The sequence below is a fragment of the Taudactylus pleione genome, unplaced genomic scaffold (genome assembly GCF_031769625.1).
Source record: "Taudactylus pleione unplaced genomic scaffold, aTauple2 ptg001017l, whole genome shotgun sequence".
Lineage (NCBI taxonomy): Eukaryota > Metazoa > Chordata > Amphibia > Anura > Myobatrachidae > Taudactylus > Taudactylus pleione.
This window is the reverse complement of record NW_028285418.1, coordinates 2,010,709-2,038,153: the sequence shown is the minus strand read 5'-3', so window position 1 is coordinate 2,038,153 and position 27,445 is coordinate 2,010,709. Positions and strand designations below refer to the sequence as shown.

The window sequence follows — 27,445 nt, the reverse complement described above, 5'->3', positions numbered from 1 at the left end:
CCTGTCTAGAATGCACTGGTCTCCCTAAAGGAACTCTGCGGACTTCCCGCCAGCTCCACCCTGAAGCAGTGCATGTTGTCTTTCGTTTCGCGCCTCGTGAACAGCGACAACACCCCCTCGGTGAACCTCATCATGAAAGACACATACCCTTGCCTGGAGCCATTAGGGGCGGTACCCGATGTCCAGAAGAAGCTGCTCAACGCCTATGATATGGTTGGTACTCAGCGCTGCCAATATGATTAAATGCTGTGTGCGTTTTGGACGGGTTTGTAACATTTTAATGAGATTACACAGAGCATGCATAGTGTCACATTCACCTATTATACACACAGCGGTTGCTGGAGCAATATATTGTAGCCATGATACAACTCTGTGACATCCCAGAGACACTGGCCCTGATTCAGAGGCGCTCGCAAAAAGCGAATCAGGGCGGCCGCTTTTTTTTTCTTTTTTTTTAAATCAGCCTCCTGGCCGCTCGCTAAGCTGTGGGTGACCACCCACAGTTTTTGCGAGCGGCCAGGTGATGGTCGCGATGGTCGCGACCATCGCGCTTGTGACGAGACCCTTGTGGTAGGGTCTCGTCTGCCGCAAGCCCCAGTGAACTTCCGGCTCTAATAGAGCAGGAAGCTCACTACTGACATCTATACTGATGTCAGTAGGGCCGGCCCTCAAACGGCAGGCGTTCCTTTGGGAACGCCTCCGTTTGGCCAGCCACCCCCCCTCCCCACCTACAAAACGGGGCGAGCTGTCGATCAACATCGACAGCTGCCCCGTTTTGCTGCAAGCCCCGGAGCTAGTGAATTCTCGCGAGTGATTTCTCGCTCGCTCCGGGGCTCGCGGCATGCGCACGGCACGGCCATCAACCTGCTTGCGAGCGCATAGTGCTTGCGAGCGGGTCTGAATCAGGCCCACTATTCCTAGTCCCAAACTGATTCATGGGCTGCACTCTCAGGAACGTTGGTTCTTCCCAAAAATGTCTGCCTGTTCCGTTGGTGATGGATGCAATAGGAATCTCATGTAGACTCCGCCGCGTCTATAAGCAGTCACCCGCCTGCGACTTTATGCAAATGACGCTACAAGGCCCTTTCCCGGTGTACATCCGTGTGTATGAATGTGCAAGGACTGGTGCGTCTTTAGATTCCGCCATCGGTTGCACCTTTGAAATTTGCGCCAGCCCCAATGGCAGCTGCAGATTTTCTGTCTGTGTTTGTCCTCCATTGTTAGCGATCAAGCCTCTGTGGGCCTGATTCAGAGACGGACGCTATAGCACAGTCGCTCCATCCCTGCTAAAATATGCAAAAGGCGCAGGAGGCGTCTTAAGTAAAAAGACACGTGCTGCCGGCTTCCTTGTAACGCTGCGCCATAAGCGGTTTTATGGTTTTTCGCGCAGTAGCAAAAAATCCATTAACATCGGCATTGCGCACAGCGATGAATCCAGGTCCTTAGATGGGGTTGACAGACAGACTTGGAAGATTTCATTGACAAATTCTCATATATAGGGTCGAATTCAATTAGCCGTGAAAAGTGGCGCCTGTTTTCAACTTATGTCCTTATTCAGTTATTGGAGTTTTCACCTAAGCGGGGAAAAAAATAGGGGAAAAGTTTTCTCTATGTAAAGGCAGGCGAATTGGAAGTGCAAAATCACTCTTTTGGGGTGTTGGGATTTGGTCCAGAACCCTTTGGACACCCCCCTAATAACTAATTAGTCGATGGGGGTGTTTTTTTTTGAGAACACCCCAAAAATGACGTTAATTTTGTAGGCGAAAATTTAAATCTTCACTTTAGAGACCTCAAAATATGCTAGTACCCATCTTCATGTACCCCAAATTTGACCTCGGTACTTATTTTTCCCAAAAGAAATTGCCTTCTATAATTTTTCAGCACTTATACATATAAGCATACAGTATAACAGCCAATTATGACACTTTCAGAACACAAAACGCTATCAGGACACTTCTATAGTGATTTCTAGTGTTAGTGCAGCTTGGGCAGGGGTACAGAATGATTTCCCCAAAGTCTTCGGGACTTTTCGCCAGTTTCACTTTCCGCCGATTTCGCCTGTTTGCCTTTTCGCGTCTTTTGGAATAGAATAGGGGGATAAGCGGGATCGCGCAGGGTAAAAGTTCTGCCTCGAAACAGGCGAAGGCGGCGAAAACATCGCGGCTCGGCTTTTCGCAGCTAATTGAATACGGGCCATGGTTAGAAACTTTTAACATTGAAATGCCATAAAAAAGATTTTTTACCATTAAATATAACTTGTAGTTACCCATATAACAAATAAAACACTAAAGCATCAGCACTTTATGAAACCGATGCACAGGTAAAAGTTACTACGTATAATCCATAGTCACCAGCAGAATCCTGTTACATTTTTAGTTTAGAAAATAACATCTGATCAGCGCCCTATTGCCAGGGACGGCACGTTTTTTTCCTTCGTTCCTACTTTCATCAATGTCCTACACTATATTAATAAAGCACAGAAAATAAAATACATTTCCTTTGTAAAGCTAAATAATACACAGAAGAGCCTGCATGAAATGAGGACTGGCTTTGTATTATTTTGCCTGCCAGCGACCGTGTAAGGAAATTGCCCTACAGTAGGTAGGTAGTGCGGTTTTGTCTCCAGGGAGAACCATTGTCATTTTAAATCTCTGCATTACCTGGCTCAGCGGTAAGCGATCTTGTGTCTGCCCTACAAATACATGTCCCTGTTATACTCAATCATTTTTCGAGGTTTAATAACAGTGTATGTAGGTCTATGTAAGTATAACATTGATTTCCTCACAGTCTGAGCTGAAGCCCATTACCAGAAGGTCTGCACACTGGGATTTTTTGAAAGGCTGCTTAGAATATTATTTATTAGGATTTATTGTTACTGAGATGGGCCAGTAAATGTAACGAAACTGTGTGTGTTCTGTAATTCTATCAGTCTTTCTGGTGTGCCGTGAACCATTGCACATATTATTATGCCAGTCCAGTCTAGGAAAGATTATTGTATTAATGTTCCAGCTAGACTGCAGGCAGGGCAGGGCGCTGTGCGTGCAGGCCCGGGAGTCTTTGCGCGCACCGCAGGCGGCTGTGACACTGTAACGTAGCATTTTGCAGGCAGATGCACCCGCAGATTCACACAGAATACAGGCATGCCGCATAACTTGTGCGTCCTGTTTGCATCACTGTGCGAATAAGATGCATTTGAAGGGAAAAGTCGCACGAAAAGAGGCTTGGCGCTACCGAGATACGGCATGGCACTACCGAGATACGACATGGCGCGATTAGAAGGGCTGTTTAACGCGCAAGGAGGCTAGATGTATGAGGAGAGGACACATCTGTATTTGCACTGTTTTTTGCTAAACTGGCTCCTAAGAGCTTAATATATATCAATTTGTATATATATATTTTTTTTTTTAATTGTCGAACAGGAAATAATGAAGAAATATAAAGGTCGGTAAAAATAAACTTTTTCAAGAGTCGGCACACGGCCACATGCTGTACAATGTTGTCTCCCCGTGTCACAATATTTGTGTTCTGGTTATGGATGATACTGCGACCACTACTGCTGCAGGAGAGTGTACCGCTGTAAAAACTACCGGGGCAGAGCGAGGGATGCGCAGCTTCACCCTCAACTTCCAATTCTCAACTTTTAAATATACTGGGATGATAGGAAAGGGCTTTAATGCTGCCTCTTTATCTTACTGGCGGAATTGGTTTCCGTCAGCAGCCCGACAGAAGCAGAGTGCGACGCAGCGGAAGCCCGACAGCGCTGGAAATCCCGATCGTGGATAGGTAAGTATCCACTAACCTAACCCCCCTAACCCTAACCCTCCTTAGGGGTACCTAACCCTAACTTCCCCCCCAAGTGCCTAACCCTAATCCCCCCTCGAAGTGCCTAACCCTAACCACCCCCTTCCCCGCTGCCTAAACCTAAGTCCCCCGGGGGGGTGCCTAACCCTAAGTCCCCCCCGGGGGTGCCTAACCCTAACCCTCGCTCCCCCTAGCCTAACCCTAACCCTCCCGGGGGGGTGCCTAATCCTGTCCCCCCAGGGAGCCATAAACCTAACCCTCCCCCCCCGCGCGGCTGTCCGCTCGCGGCGCCCGGCATCACTACGATCGTGATGCCGGGCGCCGGTCTCCCGGCATCGGGGAAATGCGGGCGTCTACATCTAGATGCGCGGCATTTCACCCTTGCCGGGATAAGACAGTCGGGAAGCCGGCTGCCGGTATTTAGGCAGTCGGCTTCCCGATTGCCTCCCTTACTGGCAGCAGAGCCGTAACTAGACTTTTTGATGCCCAGTACCAGAAAGAGCATTGGTGCCCCCCCCCCCATTTTTCAAGTAGGCACATAAGATGCGCAACCGAAAAAAGGGATGTGGCCTCATGTGTAAGGGCCATGACAAATCGGATGTATCCCATACGATAATGAAGGGGTACCAATCCCTTTGTTCCACTGTTATCCAGGTGTCACTTCTAAATACAGTGTGAGTCCTATGGCTGCAGTGATGAGACGCAATAATTATGCAGTATAACTCACCAGCTGTAGATGTAGGAGAGCGCTGGTGAAGCTGCACCTGCAGCAGGATTTGTCCATCAGAAGAGCAGTGTACAAGGCCTGGAGTCGGCAGTGTAGATCACCGACTGAAGGTATATAAAGAGCACTGCTTGTAGTGTATATGCAGCAACTATCAGCAACGGGGAGATCCTAGTATGTACCCTGTGTCGGCAGCTGAACTCACTTTCAAATTGTACTGGAGTTGTGCTGGTAACACCTGGGTCGGGAATCAGTGGCTGTGTTCAGGGCTGCCATCAGAAATTGTGGGGGAAATAGCTGTGTGTATTAAATAAAAGAGGATGTGACTAAGGTGCTTGGAAAGGAGGCCACGTGGGGAGTGAGCCGGCCAGGGAAGGGGATAGGGGCGGCCAGGAGATGCCAGCAACAAAAGAAGAGGAGACTACCAGTGAGAATGATTATAAACAAAGAATTGACAGGTCCCAGCAGCACCCACTGTCCTGCGATGCCTTGTGCCATGGCACATGTAGCACCACCCTAGTTACGGCCCTATTTGGCAGGCTCTAATAATGTCACCAGAACAAAGACCATTCAAAGTCTTACTATTAATTCGCTATTCTCTATCGATGGCACAATGTTATTCTTTTGTTTTATATATTTTATTGAATAGATTGTAGGCTTGCTAATATTCTCTATCAATTGCATAATGTTATTCTTCTGTTTTATATATTTTATTGAATAGATTGTAGGCTTTCTAACAGGACCCTCTTAATTCGTTGTCTGACTGTTACCAATTGTAAAGTGTTGTAGAGTATGCTGGCACTACATGCATAAATTAGTAATTAAATAAAAAGCCATTCATGTAATCAGATTGAATACACTGACACCGAATTGGCGTAGTTGATGTAAAATCTTAAGGAGGGCTGTATATGTATATGTTATGTGTGTTTATTTTGTGAACTTTTTTCAAATTAATTTTGGTTTTCTATTTTTTTTTTATCAGTCTTATTTGAAACAGAGTTTATTCGCTCTCCTATTTTTCCTGTATTCAATTACACTGGTCAACAAAAAAATAAATACATTTTTGAGTCTTTATTTTAATGACTATTTTCTGATTCTCTATAACGAAAAATAACCAAAACCTTTGTTTATTTTTAAAAAACTTTGCTTTTGTCCCTTTTACAATGAACAATAAATATTAAAGTTTTTGAATGACCATCTAAGGAGAAGCATGTTTTAGTAAGTAAGGGGGGGGGGGGACGAGCGGGGGGAAAGCAAGTGGTATTCTTACCCTTGGGCGTAGAGAGCCCTGGCGGGCCCAGGTGAAGAGGGGCGTGCCCTAATTGTGGGAGGCATGGCCACGCCCCTTTGAGTAAAGAAAAGTAACTCAACTACAAAGCGCTGGGAAGGGGGGCGCTGTGAGCCCCTCAGCCCGGTGCAAATACAGGGGGGGTGTGATCAGTGTGATCCCTCCCCCCCACAGGCATAGGATACTGCTGCAGCTGCTGAGCTCAGCAGCCACGAGCAGTCTCCCACTGCAGCTCAGCACACGCTGTGTGCTGGGCTGCTGTAAGGGAGGGGGCGGCGCCGGACCTGGGTCCCCGCCAGGCCCTTCGGGAAGCCTGGGCCTGGGTAAAAAATACCCGCCCCCCTCTCGGCGCCCCTGCAGACCCTCACTACACATAAGCAGTGTGTAACTATTCAGATAGCTAAACCATGTCCATCTCTCAATGCACAGACCATGAGATTTCTGGAACTGTAAACCTTTTATTAATACAGACTGGAATGATTGTCTATATAATATAGCTGTAGTTCTGCAGAATAGATCACTGTACATGTAACAAATAAGAGAATAAACAGTGCACGGTAATAAGATATAAGTCTCTGGGGTAGAGGAGACTTAACACAGCCTGTCAGCAACTCATGCACAGATAACTGAGTAGTAACAAAAAAGGAGGATCTAACCCTTTGACCTGTCACATGGCAAAAGCAGCTAAGCATGGGACAGCCTTAAAGCAATGGTTCATGGTTTTCTCGGAAACAACAGTGCTGAGAATTACAAAGAGCTTATTTCAACGTTGCTTGATAACTTTAAACTCATGGGTTTCAGAATGTCCCTTAAAGTGCATATGTTACATGCTCACTTGGACCAATTTAAATATAACATGGGTGCCTATTCGGAAGAGCAAGGTGAATGTTTTCATCAACATGTGATTGACTTTGAACGTCGTTATCAGGGGCAATACAGTACAATGAGAATATGATGAGGGATTATATTTGGGGGCTAATATAAGAAAGTCCATACAATCACAGAATAAATGCAAAATATATTAATTTCGAAACTTTTTTTATATCTTCTGTTACAGTAGTTGTTTAAAAAAAAATATTTGTAAATAATAGTAATTCAAATTCATAATAAAAGATTGTTTGTTTGATTTTTACATACAATAAAGGTATGAAAATAGATACATTTTCTTAAAATCCGTAATTTCATTCTGATAGCTACAAAAGCAAACTTTTCGGGTAAAACAATTTTTTCTTTAATTAGTAATGTGGAAGAAATAAAAATCATATATGCAGAACCCAGACTCAAAATTTGTGTTGACTAGTGTTATCATTTTACCTGGAAATAATGAAATTGCTTCTATTAGATACAGTTTGCATGGATCCAAAGCTGGGTACACACTATACGATAGATTGTTCTGGTGCGGAACGCACCATCACATGTTATGTACCCAGCTTAATAATGTGAGAAGGCAGGTGAGATTTGATACAATTCTTTTCTGCTGCTTTGGAACTGCCCACTGCTGGCGGTAAGTCCCTGTGATGTCACTACAATGATGTCACAGGATTTTCTTTGCAAATGAGGAAGAACACTCCACTTTTCTGAATCAATGGCTGTCACTGACAGCAGACTAGTGTTGCCCCTACAAAAGATACAGAATTCCAAGAAAAAACTCCTGTCATGTTAATGGGGTAGAGCTGCTACGTAAATGAATCAGGACAGGACCCTAATGGCAGGAGCTTAGAGCTGATAATAGCAATAGAAGCAAGGAAGCAAAATGGATGGCAGATATGCAGTGATACTTTTAATACTGGTACTGGTGGTACAAGTGGATAGCATAGAGAGATGAATTGGAAATCAAAATAATATGAAACAGAAGAGTGCTAACACTCAGTACTGGTCTGGTACTCGTTTATGCAGTAATGACAGGTAACTGGCAGATCCATGTTCTAACACCATTCCAAGGGTCCAGTACACAGAGCGGGGAAATAGTAGCAACGGTATGTAGACAAGAGCAGTCTACGGGTCTGATACACAGCATGGGCAAATAATAGCAAAGGGTCATGCAGAAACATGGTCTGGTTCACATTGCAGACAGTTAGTAGCCCATGGTTAGGCAGAATCATGGTCTGGATTAATAGCAAGAGTCTAATGGTACAATGTGCAGGTAAAAAGTATTGTGAACAGCCAGAATAAGTCCACAGCTGAATCAATACACAGATATACATTCAGGAGCACAATGATCAGCAACAACTTGATCTATACTAGGCAATCACCTAGCATTGAGTGCTAGGTCCAGACATCCTATATATCCCATAAAGGCAGGGACCAAGTTTACAGGGGGCTGCCGGCTACCTCACACATGTGCAATTCAGCATCAGAAACTCAAGAGCACAGCACAAGTAAGTCTTCTTCATCTTCAGACTGTGGGAATTATTATTAAATGTACAGTATATGATCAATATTGCCTAGTGAACGTAGAATAGTGAAGGACACGAATAGGAAGTGTGCCAATGACAGACCCAGGTCTTTGCCTTTATTAACTTTTTTTCCACGCCAAGTTCCGTTACACCAAGTGTCGTAAATGTAATTATTCAGTGCAGTCTCCTGGTGCATGTTAGTCACATCGCATTCCAACTAAGACGCATATTCAGGCCGAAAAAGACTAGAAAAATATGCTTGTCGCAAGCCGAGTCACAGGGGTCCTGGTATCTCGCGCTGCATGGCGTTTTGAGCCAGGGTGTATGAGGACACGTCTATAGTTGAAAGTTATCTGGGACATCCATATTAACAGTAAATTCCAGAACTATGCAACAGGATCACAGCTGATACATTCAGTTCTATAAACCGCAGGTTAGTGGATGGCTAGAATCCATCCACTAAACATCCAGGTATATAGTTACAAATTGTCGGGAAAAAATTCCAAATATGAATTCTGAGTCGCCGCGGAAGCCTGACTTACTATATTATGCGGGGGTTCCGGCTTTCCGCTTGCAGATCCACGGAACTTCCGTGCATCTGCAAGCGGAAAGCCGTGCCGCCCGTTGATGGTTACCCCGGATGCCGCAACTGTCGTCGTCATTATCAGCACTTGCGCTCTCCACTTGCTAGATGTAAGAGATCCGTCAGGAACAGGCCTCCCTTCTCCATACGCGTGACTCAGAATCGCACGGACCATTGCTTGCATGCCCACGACACTCCCATGCCACTCTCACAAGACAGGGCGGCTCTGTGCTCTCGTATTGTTCGCTCATTTTCCTCCCAGAAATGCCCAGTTTTATGGACAGTTCCGTCCGACTTAGAGCACAGAGATCCGTTGTTGTGTTGACAGTGTGGTTATATCCCTGTATACTCATCAGGACAATACAGCAAGGCCTTAAGATGGGTACACACTGGGCGATATATTGGACGGTCAATCGAACGGGCGATATATCGCAAGCGCACCGGCGGACGTGTACCCCCGATATGTCTGCAAACGATGTCGTTCACAGACATATCACATCGGCTGTGCAGCACAGCAGATGGCCGATGCATCTGCCGATATATCTGTGCATCTGTTGGTGTGTACGGACGACCCGTCAACGGCCTGTACACATGCTGCAGGGGTCCGGCTGTGAGTGACAGCTCAACTGGGCCCGCCCACTTGTGACGTCAGCCCCGTCACATTGGGCGAACGATTGGCAAGTGTATATGCACTTGCCAATCGTCAAATAGGTCCGACTAGTGTGTACCAGTGACGTGCGGTGAGGTAAATTTCTGGGGAGGCACTTGCTAGTATCACAGCCAGATTTACAAATACATATATGAACCCGAGGGTTCATGTGGGCATTATACAAAGGTGCAGCAGTATATAGTACTGGCAATTTGGTGTGTTTTGATCATGGATGTGCGGAAAATGTAGACAGTGGAGGCAGTGCCTCAACCAGGGCCGGCTCCAGGGTTCTGAGCACCCTATGCCGGCTCTTGAGAGATCGCCCTAGCGACCGAATTTGGGGGTGTGCCCTAATTACCATAGGCCATGCCCCCATGTGTGACGTTATTTGGAGGCGTGCCCGCATGGCACGCCTCCAAATAACGTCAGGCTGGGGGTAAAGCCCAGCACTCCGCCAGTGGCTGCGCTTCCACCAGCCCTCTCCCGTCAGTGAATGGTTGCCGCGCTCACTCTCTGGGGGTCCGGCGCCGCAGCTGTGCCTATCCCCAGCCTTCTGATTTGACCACCCGCAGGCCACTTCGGCCCGCGGGTGAAACAGCGGGACAGTGCTGTCCCGCTGAAATCGGGATGTTGGGGAGGGGTGGCGGCCATGTGCGACCGCACTGGTCGAACGCCCCTAGAGCCGGCCCTGGCCTCACCTGCCATATACTTTACTCCAGAGTTTTGACTATAAAAATGATTAGAACAATATAAAGAATATTTTCTTTACTTTTTTCTTATAATTTTTATAGTCAAACCTCTGGAGTATACCGAAGTATGACAGGAAAGGCTCTGGCTCACCTGACCGCACATCACTGGTGTGTACCCAGCATTAGTGATGTCACTAGAGAAACAATAGGCTGATTTAATCGGCTGTGTCGACAACCTGCAGGAGTTTTACATACTAACTCCAAGTTGTGAGCCATGGAGCAAACTGCAAAAGTGGGGCTACAATGGGCATCTCGGGCCTTGGCCCACTGCAGTCCGCTCCTTGGGTGAGAACAGAGCTGTAGCTAGGGTAGTGCGGCCGGTGCCATCGCACAGGGCACCACAGGTCAGGGGGCGCTGTTTGGGCCTGTCAAATTTCTGTTTATTATCATTCTCGCTTGTAGCTTCCTCTTATTTCATCCCCAGCATCTCCTGGCCTCCCCTATCTCTTCCCTGGCCCTTCCCCATGAAGCCATGGCCCTTTTTTGGGTGCATTATGTCCCTTTGAAAAATGAGGGAGGCGCCAATGCTCTTTCTGGCACAGGGCACCAAAAAGTCTAGTTACGGCTCTGGGTGAGAAGAAAGTAATTGCAAAACTAATTGCCTGTAATTCTCTCTGTAAATCCAGGCAAACGGTGCCCCCTTCTCTGACTTTAAACCTCATAAGGATATTTTGGCCCTTCTCAATGAACTGTGTCAAGCACCGTAAAAGGGAAATCAAGAGACTCTTACACTTTTATTATTTCCCAGTATGAAAATTGTCTTTGACAGGAGAGGAGAGTGGTGCTGTACTAATGGCGATATCTGTGCTGCATGGGGCTTCTAGTTTGCTTTATTTTAAAACCAGTTGTTTCTGCCGTTCAAGACGTATCCAGCGTGAAAGAAGGGTGTCGCCGTAACTGCGCTGCTCTACCTGGCGTAATTAGTACTTACGCATTATTTACAGCTTGCTAGACCTGCATACTTCTGCATTACTTATCTTCTCCCAGGCAGAGCTCACAGATAACTGTGTCACTGCAGAACAAGGCTGGCCTATTTAGAAAAATAGCTCTGGCTCTGCCCATTCAGTTGGTTAAAAATAAATTTGGGCTCCTCTCGGCTCTATAAACACACATCACACATGCAGGGCAGCCAGCGTGAGCTGATGACAGCTTTGTAATGAGTGTGTTATCCTCGCTGTCTAAATAATGCTAACCCACAGCGCTGCAAATAGGTCAATTCCAGGATGTAGGCTGCCTGCCGGATGCTCTGCAATACTTAGGGAATGAGCTCTAATATAGATGATTTACCCGCAGAAAGCAGCGTTAGGGCTTTATAAAAGGAATAATACAACTAATGGGAATTATTGGGTACTCTGTTACTCTGGTCGGGGGTTTTAATTATACCAGCAAAGTCGTCATTTTTATATTCTTCATAACTATGGAGATTTAGACCCAATTTAGGGAAGTGAACTGCTGTTTTGTTAAGGTTCCCTCGCATTTGGGGGCATGATTTATCCAGCCGTATAGGCTCTAAGGGGCTAACCACAGTAAATACATTTTAGAAGGACGTACTGTGCTGTAAGTTTTTAACATCAATTGGGGTCATGGTGGTTGAACAATACAATATGGGCACAAATATGCTTTCTGTTTTGTGTGTTTTTTTTTCTTAAAGTACCGGTCCACTTTTTTTTTTTTTTAAGCTGGCCTCCTGGCTGCTCGCTAAGCTATGGGTGACCACCCACAGCTTTTGCGAGCGGCCAGGTGATAGTCACGATGGTCGAGACCATCAGGCTTGCGACGAGACCCTTGTGGTAGGGTCTCGTCTGCCGCAAGCCCCAGTGAGCTTCCAGCTCTATTAGAGCCGGAAGATCACTACTGACATCACTGGCGGCCCTACTGACATCACTGGTGATGTCAGTAGGGCCGCCCACAAACGGCAGGCGTTCCCGAAGGTGTTCAGTTTGCGCAGCCACCTCCCTCCCCGCCTACAAAACGGGCGAGCCGTCAATCAACATTGACAGCTGCCCCGATTGTAGCGAGCCCCGGAGCGAGTGAATTTCCCACTCACTACGGGGCTTGCGCACGCCGCAATGCACAACCATCGACCCGCTTGTGTGCGGGTCTGAAACAGGCCCCATGTGTGTTATCCTGGTAATCATCTTGCATTTATAGGCAATAGTTGCATTATTGAGTACATTTATTACTCTCTATGCTGTCGTGTGGGTTTACACATCGTACGTTAAGCCTGTACCTCCTTAGGTCCGGCGGTAATGCTTACCGATTCCCTGAGCGTGTACTGTATACAGCCACCTCTTATATGGTGTAATGTAAAAGTGGTTACAGTACAATGTATCTCATTTGGCAAGTAAATGTATATATCGCGTTGGCCATGCAGCACAGCAGATGTGATATACCTTGCAGACAGATTATGAGTATCTGCCGGTGTGTATGGACGACTGACCGACCCGTTACGCCGGCCGCAGGAACCAATGACATCACAACTGGGCAGGGAAATTTAAATGCCCTCCCAGTTGCATTGTCTGACATATTGAGCGGCCGATTGGTAAGTGTGTATGCTTATCAAATCGGTCACTTGGTCGGCAGGGTGGTTGGCCGGGCCACTGGGTCAGCCAGGTGTGTACCCCACATAAGTGTCTCAGGGAAATGCTTCAATACACGTTTGTAAGCATCACCTTGTATCATCTACCATCACCTTAGCTGGTACTCTCATGCACGCTTACAGTATTCTGTACAGTACTTTGGCCCTCATTCAGAGCCGGACGCTCTGAGCAGAGCGCTCGCTCTGAATGAGGGCCGTCCTCCATAAAAATGGAGCGTCCTCCTGGACGCTCGTATAGCTGTGGGTCACCACCCACAGCTCATACGAGCGTGCAGGATGATGGTCGCGATGGTCTTGACCATCGCGACCATCGCCAGTGCGACCAGAAGCCTGTGGTCGGGGTTTTCGACCACAAGCCCTGGAGTGATTTTGGCTCTATCAGAGCCAAAATCACTCCCACTGACATCACTAGTGATGTCAGTGGGGCCGGCTTCTGACGGTAGGCGTTCCCTTGGGAACGCCCCCGTCTGGGAGGCACGCCCCTGACACGCCCACCAAAGGGGGCGTGCTGTCAATCAACATCGACAGCACGCCCCCTTTGATCAGACACAACGAGTGAAGGAAAGTCCTTCGCTCGTCGCGTCTGGCGCATGCGCACACCATCGACCCACTTGCGAGCGGACAGCCGCTTGCGAGTGGGTCTGAATGAGGCCCTTTGTATGTTGTTCCTTATACAATATCGGAAATTAGGCCTTCATTTGTTCCAGCAGGAAACACCATATTATTGTCGTTGTAATTATTAATACTCTATAGAACGCGGGACCTGATGAGGTTTTCTGGGACACCCATGACATGTAACTTGCGAGGGTCCCTCTACTAAAACCTCTTTGTCCAAAGTGTTTGGCCCACCTGCGAATGCCCGGCAGCCATGCCACGTCCAGGGCGCCCGTGTGTAGGGCAGCACAGCAGTCATGTGCAGCTCTCTCTGAATGACCCATGCTGCGCCATTATGATGGCGTCTGGTGCCACATGGCATGGCCAATAAGTTACTGAGGATCCCCTGTTTTATGGAGTCTTTTCCTTTAATCTTGATAATGTGACAAATCTTTTGCAGTACTGTAGAGTAGTAAATAAAGACAGTATTCTAAAAACTACATCATTATAACTCTTAAGCAAAGACAAAGTAGAGAAAACACAGGAAATATCCATGTGCGTTAAAATACAATTGTTTCTTGCTGTAGATCGTGTTAGTGGGCGGTTCGGGCGCCAGTCACATACAGGTTCATACATTTTGCGAGAGGGTTACAGCTCAGAGGCCGGTTTATTTCTCCCTGTCCTCCAGGACTGGACTCCCCTGAAAGCCGAACAAGTGCGTTATGTAAACCGACCCCTGAGTGAAGCTTTGTTGGACTTATAACACGTCTCTCATCTAAATGGAATTTGTTGTAGCCTGTGAATGGACCTGTGCGCTACACTGCGTTCTGTACTTTCTGCCTCACTTCTTCTCTAATGACTTTACAATTAGTCTTCAAATAAGGAGAAATATGATCTAAGAATTGGTTTTGCAATTCTCCATACACATGTGATCTACATCGGTTATATGGAAACATTTTCATTTCGTTCGTCCCTGAAATACCTCAACAACCATCAAGTGTGTCGTTCCCTGAATTTACCCTCATAACAGCTGGGATATTTCTTTTTTTTCTTCCGAGTACAGACTCCTGAAAGGTATAGCACAGGAAGCTAGACCTCGTTTACTCCTATGAGTCTCATACAAATGTTCAACTTCCCTGGGCTCACCACCGCCATCTTCTGTGACCAACCGTCTGTCTGCTATTTGCGCATCCAAAGATCCAAATTCAGGCTAAAGGCCCGTATTCAATTTGAGGCCGATGACGTCATTTCGCCAGGTGGAAAAGTATCGCCGAATTCAATTTGAAAGACTTTCCGCCTAGGCGGAAGGTCAATACAATGTAATAGGCGGAAAAGTTTGGCCTATGAATAGCAGGCGGAAGAAAGTGCAGAATTGGGGTTTTGGGGTGCAACGTTGTGGGAACCCCCCTGCAGCCTCAGACAGTCCCCCAAAAGGTAAACTGTGTAAAAAAAAAATGCTTAAGAACACCCCAAAAAATTACTCTGATTTTGGGGGCGAAAAAAAAAAATGTTGGGGGGCAAAGTTAAAAACTAGCAAACTAAACACCAGGGGGGTCCCCAAGTGCCCCCAGGTGTTTTTTTGATTGCAGGTGCTTGCGGCCGGTGGATTTTTCACGATTTTGTAAACTTAACTTTATCAACCTTTAAATATGCTGACCCCCATTTTCAAGTACCCCAAATTTGCTGGGATAAGTTATTTTCTGCAAAAAAACCTCCTGAATACTATTCTGCACCACTTATACAAAAACGCTATTTAGCAGCCCGTTTAAAAACACCAAATACCTTCAGCAAGCCAAATCGGGGGGTACCATAGCTAACCCCCATGTCAGAGCATCTTTTGGGGGGTGTCAGGCTGATTTCCCCAAATCTGACAGTACTTTCCGATTGTTTCAGTTTCGCCGGGTCCCATTTTCGCCTACTTTCAAATTGAATACGGGAATAAGCAGGTACGCGCACAATACTTTCCCGCCTGCAAAGCACGCGTTGTAGGCAAAAAATCCAGGAGGTGAAAAAGCATCGCAGGTCCGCTCAAATTGAATACGGCTGTAAGGGGGAGATTTATCAAAGCTTGAAGAGAGATAATGTACCAACCAATCAGCTCCTAACTGTCATTTTTCAAACACAGGGCCTGATTCAGACCCGGACGCTATTTGCGGCCGTTCGCTGGCTAAAAGGAGCCGGCTATTTAAATCATGTGCTCGCATTACGTCGCATAAAGCCGACCACTAAGTAATAGCGAGCGGCCGCACTATGCGCTCACACCTGTATAAAGACGCCCCTTTGCCACTCGCAACACTCGTCATCTCCGGCAGTTTTAGGATTAATCTGGAACATCGAGAGCCATCGGAGCTGCTCGCAGCGCTTGTGGTAGCCTTTTCCCACCACAACATTGCGAGCAGTTCAGGTTAAAATACAACCCAGTCACGTGTGTAATGACGCTAATTTGCTAATTATGCATACTCATTAAACGCCGTTCTGACAGTCGGGCACGCCTGCGTTCGCACATCCACACCCCCGTTTACAAGCACCTTCCCCTGTTACCACCCACAAATGGCACTATCTGTCACTCAAAATAGTGGCCCGACTGTGGGCTACAGGCGAGCACTTTCCCATCGCAATGACTGGTTCGCTCACGCGCATTGCAACTCATACGCAGATTGCGTAAAATTGCTCAGAGCGAGCGCAGCATAACCTCCGGGTCTGAATCAGGCCAACAGCCTGTAACATGGCAGTTAGGAACTGATTGATTGGTACTTTCTCTCTCCGTTTGATACATCTTCCCCTAAATTTCAACATGTCCAAAATAGAACTGATTATCTTCCCAGCTCTGAATCCTAATCCTCTTATCCTGGGGGAGACTTATTTACAACTCCTAAAGCGGATAAGTGGAGGTGTTACCGCTGGCAACCAATTAGATTGTAGCTGTAATCTATTTATTACAGTCTATAAAATGACAGCTGGAATCTGATTGGTTACTGTGGGTTCCCACGTCCACTTATCCTCTTTAGAAGGTTTGGTACACTTCTCTTGTGTCCGTCTAATCTATGGTCCTCATTCAGAGGTGGTCGCAAGAAACGAGGGCTCGTTCTGAATGAAGGGGGCGGCCGCTTCTTTTTTTAAGTGCGGCCTCCTGGTCGCTAGCTAAGCTGTGGGTTACCACCCACAGCTTAGTGACCGTCCAGGGTGATGGTCGCGATGGTCAAGACCATCGCGACCATCAGGGCTTGCGACGAGACCCTGAGGTTGGGTCTCGGCAAGCGCAAGCCCCAAGGAGCTTCCTGTTCTGATCGAGCAGGAAGCTCCCCACTGACATCATTGCTGATGTCAGTGGGGCCGCCCCCAAACGGCAAGCGTTCCGTCGGGAACGCCTCCGTTTGGCTGGCCACCCCCCCTGCCCGCCTCCCAAACGGGGCGAGCTGTCATTCAACATTGATAGCTCGCCCCCTTTGGTGCGAGACCCGTAGCGACGGAGCGCCTGTCGCTAGCCGGGTCTCATGCATGCGCACGTCGGAGCCGGCTCCGACGTGCGCATGCCCAGTGGGTCAACATTGACCCGGTTGCGAGCGCTCAGCGCTTGTGACCGGGTCTGAATGAGACCCTATGTCCCTTATAGTAAACATACCAGTTGTTGTGGCATCACATTTTTGCAGTTGTTGTTATTAATTTTTTATTTTATTATATTTTTTATAAATATTTAAGGTTCCGCTCAGCACTGCCCGCACCGCGTGGTGTATTGGGGTTAGGTGTGTGAGGACACTTCTGCAGATGGAAGCAGGCTTTAATAAAAAGGTCGAGGAGACTACCAGATAGTTGAACATTGCAGTTGTTGCAGTTAATGCACAGAGGTGTCAAGAAGAAGAACCCAGCAGAAGGTGCAGCTCTGGGTGACACCAAGGCTACAAGGAGACTGTGGGGATGTTGCATGGTTGATGATTCTGGAAGGAGGGAAGACGATAAATTCTACTTTCAGATGCAAATGCGAGTGTGCAGGAAAACCGTGCGACTATAAGTGGATGCCTGTCTCGCCCAGTGCGTTTCTGTTTGCAGAAGCAACCGTCCTCATCTGTATCTAAACTTCCACCAGCCCCAGGCTAGGTGCAAAAGATCCATCAGATTCTGTTATCCTATCTCTGCCTGAGCGCCACCATCAGGCTTGGAAGTTGGATTAACTTACAATGAGACTCTCATTGGGGTGTTTCTTGCGCATATTGATCTGGCGTACGCACATTATGCTGAAATCTGCAAGATCCGCCCGACACAGACTCACGCCCAGTATGTTCTTTCTATAAAAAGATTGGGTTCAAGTGCTGCGCTCAACTATTATCTTCTTAGGACTAGAAAGGCTAAAGATATTTTATTAGATGTAGTAGAGGTCCTACCTGATCAGTCTAATATATATATATATATATTGTGTGAGAAGTGATAATGACAATAATGAGTGTAAATTTTATATTTTACTTGTACTCAGACAACTACAAGCAGGATTAATAATAGTTGTGCGCAGCACTTGAACCCAATCTTTTTCTTGTATCGCTATACGGATGATGTCAGACATCCATTAGTGCAGCAGCACACTTAGTTATTGTATCATTTACACTATAGTGCGCAGGTCCATTGCAAAATCATTATATGTTCTTTCTATAGATTGCTTTGGAATAGCAGAGAAATTTGGTCACAGAAGATCATGGAAGTGGAGGTAGATATGGGTGTTAGCGCTTCGGTGGTACTGGAGGATAATTGAGTAAATTAGATCGCCAAGTGAATTGTTGTACATTGAAAAAAGCAGAAATCCGAGAACATCTGAGACCCCACTAATGGCAGGAACTGTCAGAAACAGAGACTGGGGAGCAGGAGAAAGAGCCGGGATGATGGTCATTGGGGAGTGACCCGTACACTTTGCCTAAAGTAGATTGTTGATAACATTTACTATATGATTGCAGCCTTGGTGGAATACTGAGGGCTGGATCCTGATTACAGTGACTGTAGAAGAAAGGCAGCGGAGAGGGTAGGTGAGATAAGCAATTGTACACAAGACTCTCCATCAGTTTGGAGGCACAGGAAGAGAAATAGTGGTAGTTAGAGAGGGTGGCTTGGACAAGAGATGGGTTCTTTAGGATTTGATGAGAGAGACGTGTTTAGGAGGATGTTAATGTGCCAGTAGAGAGAGAGACCGGTTGGTGAGGTGAGCTACAGGTGGCCATGTAGTGTAGAGAGTAGGGATGGCCATTGACCATCGATGGTTAACCATGAATGGCTGAAGGTTTTGCCATTGATGGTGGAGATCCAATGCTTCTCTGCCATCGACGAGACAGAGCCACGCAATGGTTTTTTGGGGTTTTTTTGCCCTGGTGTCTTGACACGAAGCATAGCACTCCCCCCTGACTAACCCCGCTAACCCCAGCTCCAAACTCCTTGTTAAGCTCCCTGCTGGGTAAGAGATCAGGAATGACCATCAGCGGGCGAAACCATGGATGGTTAACCCACTGATGGCCATCCATCCCTAGTAGGGAGAGGGAGTGGAGAAGTTGCGGGGGCAAGTTGTGGGATGAGATGAGTAGTTGAGTTCAGAGATTTTGTCCTTGATTATGGGAGAGATTGAATTTAGTGTTGGGTTACGAAGTTCAGGAGAACGTGGATGGGGTCTTCTGGCTTCAGAAGAGATCATGTTGGATGGTGCTAATTAGGTTTTTGACGTAGGTGAGTTGTGAGGGAGGAAGGGGGATGTAGTGCAGGTGGGCTGAGTAGTTGTACTTACTCCAGCATCTAGATGCGGCTCGTCTGGCAGCAGAGGACTAAATTACCAATCCCACTACTCCATCTGAATGGGTTACTGGTAACTGCACAGTTTTTGTTTTATAAATGCACGTACAGTATATCTAACAATTACGTTTTCAATGTCCCCGATTTCCCATGTCCTCCTACTTGAACATATTACAGACGTCGGAAGAGATTATTCTAATTTCTATTACAATATTGGCCTAAATGACACATTTACATATTTTAGCACAGTACGTTTGCTTCCAGACAGTCAGAATCCGTTTTGTGTGCAGCAAATAAGCATAACTTATGCAGGGGAAGATCTTCTCCTTTTGTGATGGGATAATTCCGGGCTCCCATCTCCGAGCATCTGCTTCTGCTGGAAGAGGCGGCAGTGTTAGCTACACGCACAGTGGAAAGCACAGTTCTCTTCTGTTTCAGTCTAGCAAAATGGAGCATATGGGGTTCTTGATAGGTTGTGATGTTATTTTCAGTTCCACTACGAAGAGGTTGTACTTTCCGACCCATCCCCAAGGAAAGCTTCAGTAATTATGATGGCAAATCAACATCTTGACACCTCAATCCCTGCCCGTAGATTCACAGAATTTATTACGTATGTTTATGAAGTAATACAGGACCTCATTCAGAGGCGGTCGTTAGATGCAAGTGGTCTCACTGAATCAGGGCGCCCTCTTGCATCCTGAACGGCCGCCTCCTTGTCGATCGTTAAGCTGTGGGTTACCACCCACAGCTTAACGACCGACCAGGTTGATGGTCGCGATTGTGATCACCATCGCGACCATCGGGGCTTACGACCAGACCCTAAGGTTGGGTCTGGGCACTTGTAAGCCCCAGGGAGCTTTCTGCTCTGATGGAGCAGGAAGCTCCCCACTGACATCACTGATGATGTCAGTGCGGCCGCCCACAAAATAGGCGTTCGTAAAGGAACGCCTCCGTTTTGGAAACCACCCCTCGGCCCGCCTACCAAACGGGGGCAGTTGCCGATCAACATCGACAGCCGCCCCTTTGGTAGCGAGCTCCGGAATGTCACTCCAGGGCTTGCACACGCGCAGTGCGGCCACTGCACGTGCGCAGGCCTAACCATCGAGTCGGTTACGAGCACATCGGCGCTCGCGACCGACTGAATAAGGTCCACAGTCCTATAAATATCTGTACAAACAGGGAGTTCTGATGTCATTGTTTATGTTTCTGATGTCACCACTTAGGTGGTATGAGAAAAAGTTGCGCGTAAGGAATAACTCGCCAATCCAGCTGACCTTCGACCTCCTGCCTTTTATGTTAACGGACATCATCTATGTCTTGTGATATCCCTTAAGACAGGGGCTCCCAACCACGGTCCTCAAGGCACACTAACAGTCCAGGTTTTAAGGATAGCCATTAGTACCTTGGTTATTTTGATTTAGCCATCTGTGCTTAAGCATGTAGCGTTCCCGCTAGGCTGTTTTAGCGGGGCGCGGCGCCCCCTGCCCTCTTTCTCTAAGGCAAAAAGCGCCCTGCCCTCCAGAAGGAGGGCAAAAAGCGCCCTGCCCTAACAGCCTGCGGGAACTGTCTTCACCAGTGGGTCGCAGTGTCCCGCGGGTGAAGAAATGTGCGGTGACCCGGTCACCGCCGGAGAATAGACGCCGGGCGCATGCGCCCGGCATCTATTCTCCCTGTCTGCAGGGCTTGGGGGCTGCCTGGCGTGTCAGTAAGTGCCGGGCCTGCTCCCAAGAGCGACGAATAGGGGACGCGCCTTATAGACACGCCCTCTTTTTGGTGACCACGCCCCCTTCTCGTGCCCTCTCTAGCTCCGGCGCCCTGCCTCGCGCCGGAGCTAGAGTGTTCACTAAGCATGGCTATCACTAAAACCAGGACTGTTGTGTGGCACTGGTGTGCCTTGAGGACCGAGGTTGGGAATCACTGCCTTAAGAGAAGGGCAGATTTACATCATATTGTATACTTGTTGTTATTGCCTTGTGGTTAAAACCTTACAGACTGGCCCATGAACTGCATATCATTATACTCCTTGCCCAATGTTCTGCGAGGTCTGATTTAGAGCATAACGCAAAGGTTCCCAAACGCCCCCGTTGCAGTCCACATTTTTAAGGACATTCATTCTTGAGCACAGATGGTTACATGAAATTGTTTGAGCTACTAATTAAGTTGTATTTGAAATGTAGATAGAGGGGGTCATTCAGACCCGCTCGCGAGCACAGGACGCTTGCAAGCAGGTCGATGGTGCCGAATTGCGCATGACGGAGGGAGCTCCGTCATGTGCATGCGCGAGACCCGAATAACGACGGCCAAGCCGTCGTTATGGGTCTCGCACCAAAGGGGGCGTGTTGTCGATGGTGAGTGGCAGCACGCCCCCTTTGGTGGGTGTGCCGGGGGCGTGGCTGCCAGACGGAGGCGTTCCCATGGGAACGCCTACCGTCTGAGTCCGGCCCCACTGACATCACTAGTGATGTCAGTGGGAGTGATTTTGGCTCTGATAGAGCCAAAATCACTCCAGGGCTTGCGGTCACCCAGACCCTACCGCAGGGTCTCGTCGCAAGCCCGATGGTCGCGATGGTCTTGACCATCGCGACCATCATCATGGACGCTCGCTATAACTGTGGGTGGTAACCCACAGCTATGCGAGCGTCCATGAGGCCGCTCCAAGTTGAGGGAGGAGGGTCCTGATTCAGAGCGAGCGCTCTGGTCAGAGCGTCCGGCTCTGAATCAGGCCCAGAGTCCACACTAGTATTCACATAATGTGAAACATGAATAGATGATTAATCATAGATCCAACATATTGGTCTATTTCAAAGTAAATCAATATAACACTAGGTTGGTGCTGCTCCCAAAAATTATTTGTGTAGAATCCATCAATAATGTTTTGCAGATGGTTAAATCAAATTAGCTGATGTACTAATTAAGTTACCTGTGCTCAAGCATGGATATCCTTAAAACCTGGACTGTAATGGTGGAGTTTGGGAACCTCTGGCAGAAGTTTAAGCTGCACCTTGTGCATACTCCCAAATATCACCGGCGCACTTGCGTTTTATGTTGCATTCGTCTTAAAATACAGGCAACCTAAAATGGGGCCTGATTCAGCAAGGATCGCAACTGCGATTACGCACGCAATCGGCCGATTGTTGCCTACTGCGCATATGTATGCCATACAGTGCGCGTGCGCCAACTAGGAAGTGACTGTTTGGGGGTGGCGACGGGGGTTTGGTGAACGAAACGTAGGCGTGCCAGTGCATTTGAACGCCGTTACAGGGGCATGCATAAATTATCCTCTGCGATGCCATGCGCAGCCTGAGCTCTCTGCGTGCGATGAGGTTAGCAATTCCTGGGTAAGGTCAGAGCTTGTGCCAGTGTGCGTGAGGCTGCGATGGTACTCGATTGTACCGATGGTTTCGCAGTCTTGCCAAACATTACGGATGTGTGTAAGGTAAAGTGGGCGTCCTTATGTTGTGCTGCGACGGCATAGCGATCGCAATGGATTAGCATATGATCGCAGTCAGACTGCGTGCGTAATCACAGCCGCGATCACAGTTGCGATCCATAGTGAATCAGCCCCATAGAGCATATGGATGCATTTGGAGAATATAAACCTATATCATTATCATAAACAAGTAACATTGCACCAGGATTATGGCCCTCATTCAGAGCCACTCGCTAGCGGCAGTACGCTCGTTCCGAGCGATGTTCGCATATCTGCGCATGCGTACGGATCGTTATACGCATGCGCGAACCAGTCAGTGCGGCCGAAATTCATGTGCTCGCAATATAGCGAATGCCTGTTAATTTGAGTGACAGAATGAGGCGTATGTGGGTGGTAACAGGGGAAGGTGTTTGAAAATGGGGAGTGGAGATCCGAACGCAGGCGTGCTTAAAGGTCAAAACGGGCGTTTTATGGGTGTGCATAATTAATACAGCAGCGTCATTGACCACGTCACTGGGTTATTTTATAGCCAGAACTGCTCGCAAGATTGTGGTTGAAAAAACCAACCACAAGAATAGCGAGCAGTTCATACGCTGTTCGATGTACTCGATTAATCTAATAAATAGCGGACATGACGTATGGTGCGAGCGGCCAGGGGGCGTTTTTTTCAAATAAACGAGCGTATGTTTTGCTCGCTCGTTCAGACATGGAGGCGGCAACAGACCGCAAAGAGCGAACGGTTCATTAGAATAGCCACCCCCTTTTTATGAACGAGCGAGCGCTAATTGCGAGCGGCTCTGAATGAGGGCCCATATCCTCCTAAAAGGTGCATATAAGGATATTTTCAGCTCCTACACATGATGCAGGTACTTTACGTGCGCCGAACATGTGTACATCTAACATTGGGCACTGGATGCGCATTGTGAGCGATTGTATGTAAAAGTCCAACTGTAAATGAGGCCCCTTATTACAGGATGCAGTTATGCGGCCGTCGGTCTCGATCCCGACGCTGGAATCCCAACAAGGGACTTAAGACAGGCGTCAAAATACCGACGTCTATCTTAATCCCGACGCCGGAATCCAGGAGGAAGCGTGCCCGAACTAAGGTAAGCCAGGGCGCCCTTAGTATTAGCTGCGAGGGGGTAGGATTATGTTTAGGTAAGTTAGTGGGGTTAGCGTTAGGTTTTTTTTGGGGGAGGTTAGGGTTAGGCACCATTGGTGGGGTTAGGCACTAACGGGGGAGGTTTAGGGTTAGGCACGAAGGGGAGAGACTTAGGTTTAGGCACTAACAGGGAGGGTTAGGGTGCGGGGTGGGGATGGTTAGGGTTAGGCTACAAGAAGGGAGGGTTAGGAGGAGAAAAGGGGAGGGTAAGTATACTTACCTGACCCCTGCCGGGATTCCAACCATCTGGATGCTGCTGTCGGTATTGTGACAGGAGGCTTCCCGACAGCCGCCATTACATACCCATTCCCTTATTACATTGTGTATGTGTTAGTAGAATCCGCATTACGCATCCTCCTCTACTCATGGCCTTGTTTCTGTCATGTTACTAATGTGAGTCCTGTGGTATAATATCTCAATACTGATGTGCCCTCATTCACACAACGTTTCTGGGTCATGTGGCGCGAGACGCCTGGTGCGACTCAGAGGCCCCCATGGGTAGTGATTTGTACTTGTTCCTAAATTTTGCATCTTATTCACATTGTAGAAGCATACAAAGTCACTTATAGCGTGCCAGGGACACCAGATCAGTACTGTAGTGTGCCAGGGACACCAGATCAGTGCTATAGCGTGCCAGGGACACCAGATCAGTACTATAGCGTGCCAGGGACACCAGATCAGTACTATAGCGTGCCAGGGACACCAGATCAGTACTATAGCGTGCCAGGGACACCAGATCAGTACTATAGCGTGCCAGGGACACCAGATCAGTGCTATAGCGTGCCAGGGACACCAGATCAGTACTATGGACACCAGATCAGTACTATAGCGTGCCAGGGACACCAGATCAGTACTATAGCGTGCCAGGGACACCAGATCATTACTATAGCGTGCCAGGGACACCAGATCAGTACTATAGCGTGCTAGGGACACCAGATCAGTACTATAGCGTGCCAGGGACACCAGATCAGCACTATAGCGTGCCAGGGACACCAGATCAGTGCTATTGGTATAAAGTTGCAGATTAAGCATATTAAAATGTGGCGGTAGGCATGGCGCTGCCGCCCTGTATCGGAACTTTGCTGCCTTTCTTACCCTAGTCGCACACAGAAGTGCATGAAATGCCAGCCGCAGTGGTCTTTTGTTGCATTGTACTATGTTTGCATTAGTGATGCGAATAAAGCTGGGCATCCACTGTACAATATTCTGTCAGATATCTGTCCAATCTGGCTGGTTGGAATGAAAACCTGGTAATGTATGGGAGCAAATGACAATCGTCCATTTGCTCACAAACACTGGAAAATAGCCAAAAATGGTCGTTCAGACAAATTGGTTAAAATACACAAATGTAACCAATTTGAACAATGTTTTTGGTCCTTTTTTCAGTGTTTAAAAGCATATGATCGACTGTCATTTGCTCCCATACATTACCAGGTTTTAATTCCAACCAGCCAGATTGGACAGATATCTGACAGAAAATTGTATAGTGTATGCCCAGCTTAAGACACATATTTAAAGAAGAAGTCCCAAAATCCATTATGCTCCAAATGGGGCTCTTTGGTGCAGTTTGAGCAATGGTGTATGTGGACACAACTAGACATAAACTTCCAAAGACAAAAAGTTACCACAGAAAATGTTTCAAATGCTCCTTTTAGCTGTCATGACCATCGGCTTTCATCAGGAGGAGAAAATATACACCTTAAATTTTATATAGAACGTGATTTGTCATATGAAACGCCAGCCTGGCCTCAGCTCTGCTCAAGTTGACATATTAAAAATTGATCTGTATATGTCCATATAAAGGGTCCAAAATGATGAAGAGGCAGCGATCTGACCGGGGTGATGTGGCCTATTTTACAGATACCTGACAGCAGCATTTGTTGCACCTTTTTATATTCAGCAAAGGCAGCTCTTCTCCTCAACCTCCTCTTATTCAGATCCTGACTAAGGGGTCTAGTTACTAAGCAGTGTTAGGAGACAGAGTGAAAAGTGATAAGGTACCAGCCAATCAGCTCCCAACTGTCATCTCACAGGCTGTGTTTGAAAAATGACAGTTGGGAGCTGATTGGCTGGCACCTTATCACTTTTCACTCTAGACGATATGCTCCCTGAGCGATATCGTCTAGTGTGTCCCCGGCAGGCTGTGCTCAATGTCGTTTATGACATTGAGCACAGCCGCTGAACGATATCATTAACGATATCGTTCAGCGCCGGGCTCTCTCCCCCATTCCCTGACATGCAGCAACCTGACGAGATCGTCAGGTTGGCCTGCATGTCAGCCCGATGAACGATGATGACGAACGACCCGCGGGAATGCGCGTCGTCGTTATCGTTCATCTTTTTGGGCTGAAAAATGGACGATAAAGTGGACGACTGAACGATAACGATATCGTTATCGTTCAGTCGTCCACTTTATCGCCCAGTGTGTACGCACCTTTACACTGCTTAGTAAATAGACCCCTAAGAACCCTTGCGGACCTTGGGCCTGATTCACTACGAATCACTATTGGAATCGCGGATGCGATTACGCACGGAGGTCGGCTGCGAAAATATGCTAATGAATGCAATCGCAAAGCCGTCGCACAGCCAGCATAGAGACACCCACTGCCACTAGCTCACATCCGTAATACCTTACAGTACTGCATATACATAAGTAACATCGGCCCCTCGCGCACATTTACAGCAAGTCTGACCTTACTCAGAAATTGCTAACCTCGTTGTACGCGGTGAGTACTCAAGCTGCGTATGCCATCGCAGTGGCTAATTTATGCACGCCCATGCAACGGCGTTCAAACGGACAGACACGCCTGCATTTCTCCGACCACTCCCCCGTCACCACCCCCCAAACGCTGACCTCCCGTCACTCACTCTGCGATGGCTTTCTTTCTGCATGAGTGACCGCAGAGCGATCGCAATGCTAACTCACGCACGCACACTGCAATGCATACACATGCGCAGTACGCACTATCGACCGATCTGCGTACGCTGTTGCAAGATGCTGGTTTGGACACCCTTTACCCTTTGTGTGTACAGAAAAAAAAAACCCATTAAAAACCCCCCACAAATATTAACAGATTACAGTAATCAGGGCCACTCAGTGCCCACTTGGCTTGAGATCGCAACCTAGGTGGCATCATGAATGATACAGACTACTTATATTACGAAGCACACTTCAGATACAGTCCTGAGGTAGTGCATAAAAGTCAGTTTGACTGTTATGTAAATGTGGAGGCTGCCATTTTGTGAACTAAAACGTATGACAGTTTAACCTTTGACATCATACTAAGAATTAGAGAGACGACTAATGCACAAATTGCTATCTGTGCACACAATTTCCTATTCATTTGATAGGCTGCATTGTCAAGGGCTGTGGCTTAGCCTTCAAAATGGCTGCCACCACAGTGTGTAGGTCACTTTAGAAACTGTGGTAAATGATGTCCGTCCTCATGACAGGATACAGGTCACTGCTGAGTGTTTTCTCAGGCCCAAAGGGCCTCAGTGATGTCGCTGGTTTCTAGTGATTTAAGCCCTAAAAATGGTTTCACCCACTACAGGCATTGATAAATGGCCTCCTATATGACGCACAGCGATGCACCTATGCTGTCGTGCAGCGCACATTAATGCTCTCTGCAGTGAGGCAGATAGAGGAGCTGCACTGGCAAAGGGTAAATGTCATTGGAAGAGACCGGCCTCACATTGAAGACGCCCCT

At 47.5% G+C, this 27,445-nt stretch overlaps 1 protein-coding gene across 1 annotated transcript in view; it reads left to right on the top strand.

Moving 5' to 3' along the window:
- PLCL1 (phospholipase C like 1 (inactive)) overlaps positions 1-27,445 on the top strand; it is a 341,707-nt gene that overhangs the window by 210,834 nt on the left and 103,428 nt on the right. The window contains exon 3 of the mRNA XM_088461094.1: positions 10-213. Within this exon, the coding sequence (XP_088317220.1) occupies positions 10-213 (204 nt within the window). The remainder of the gene's footprint in view (positions 1-9; positions 214-27,445) is intronic.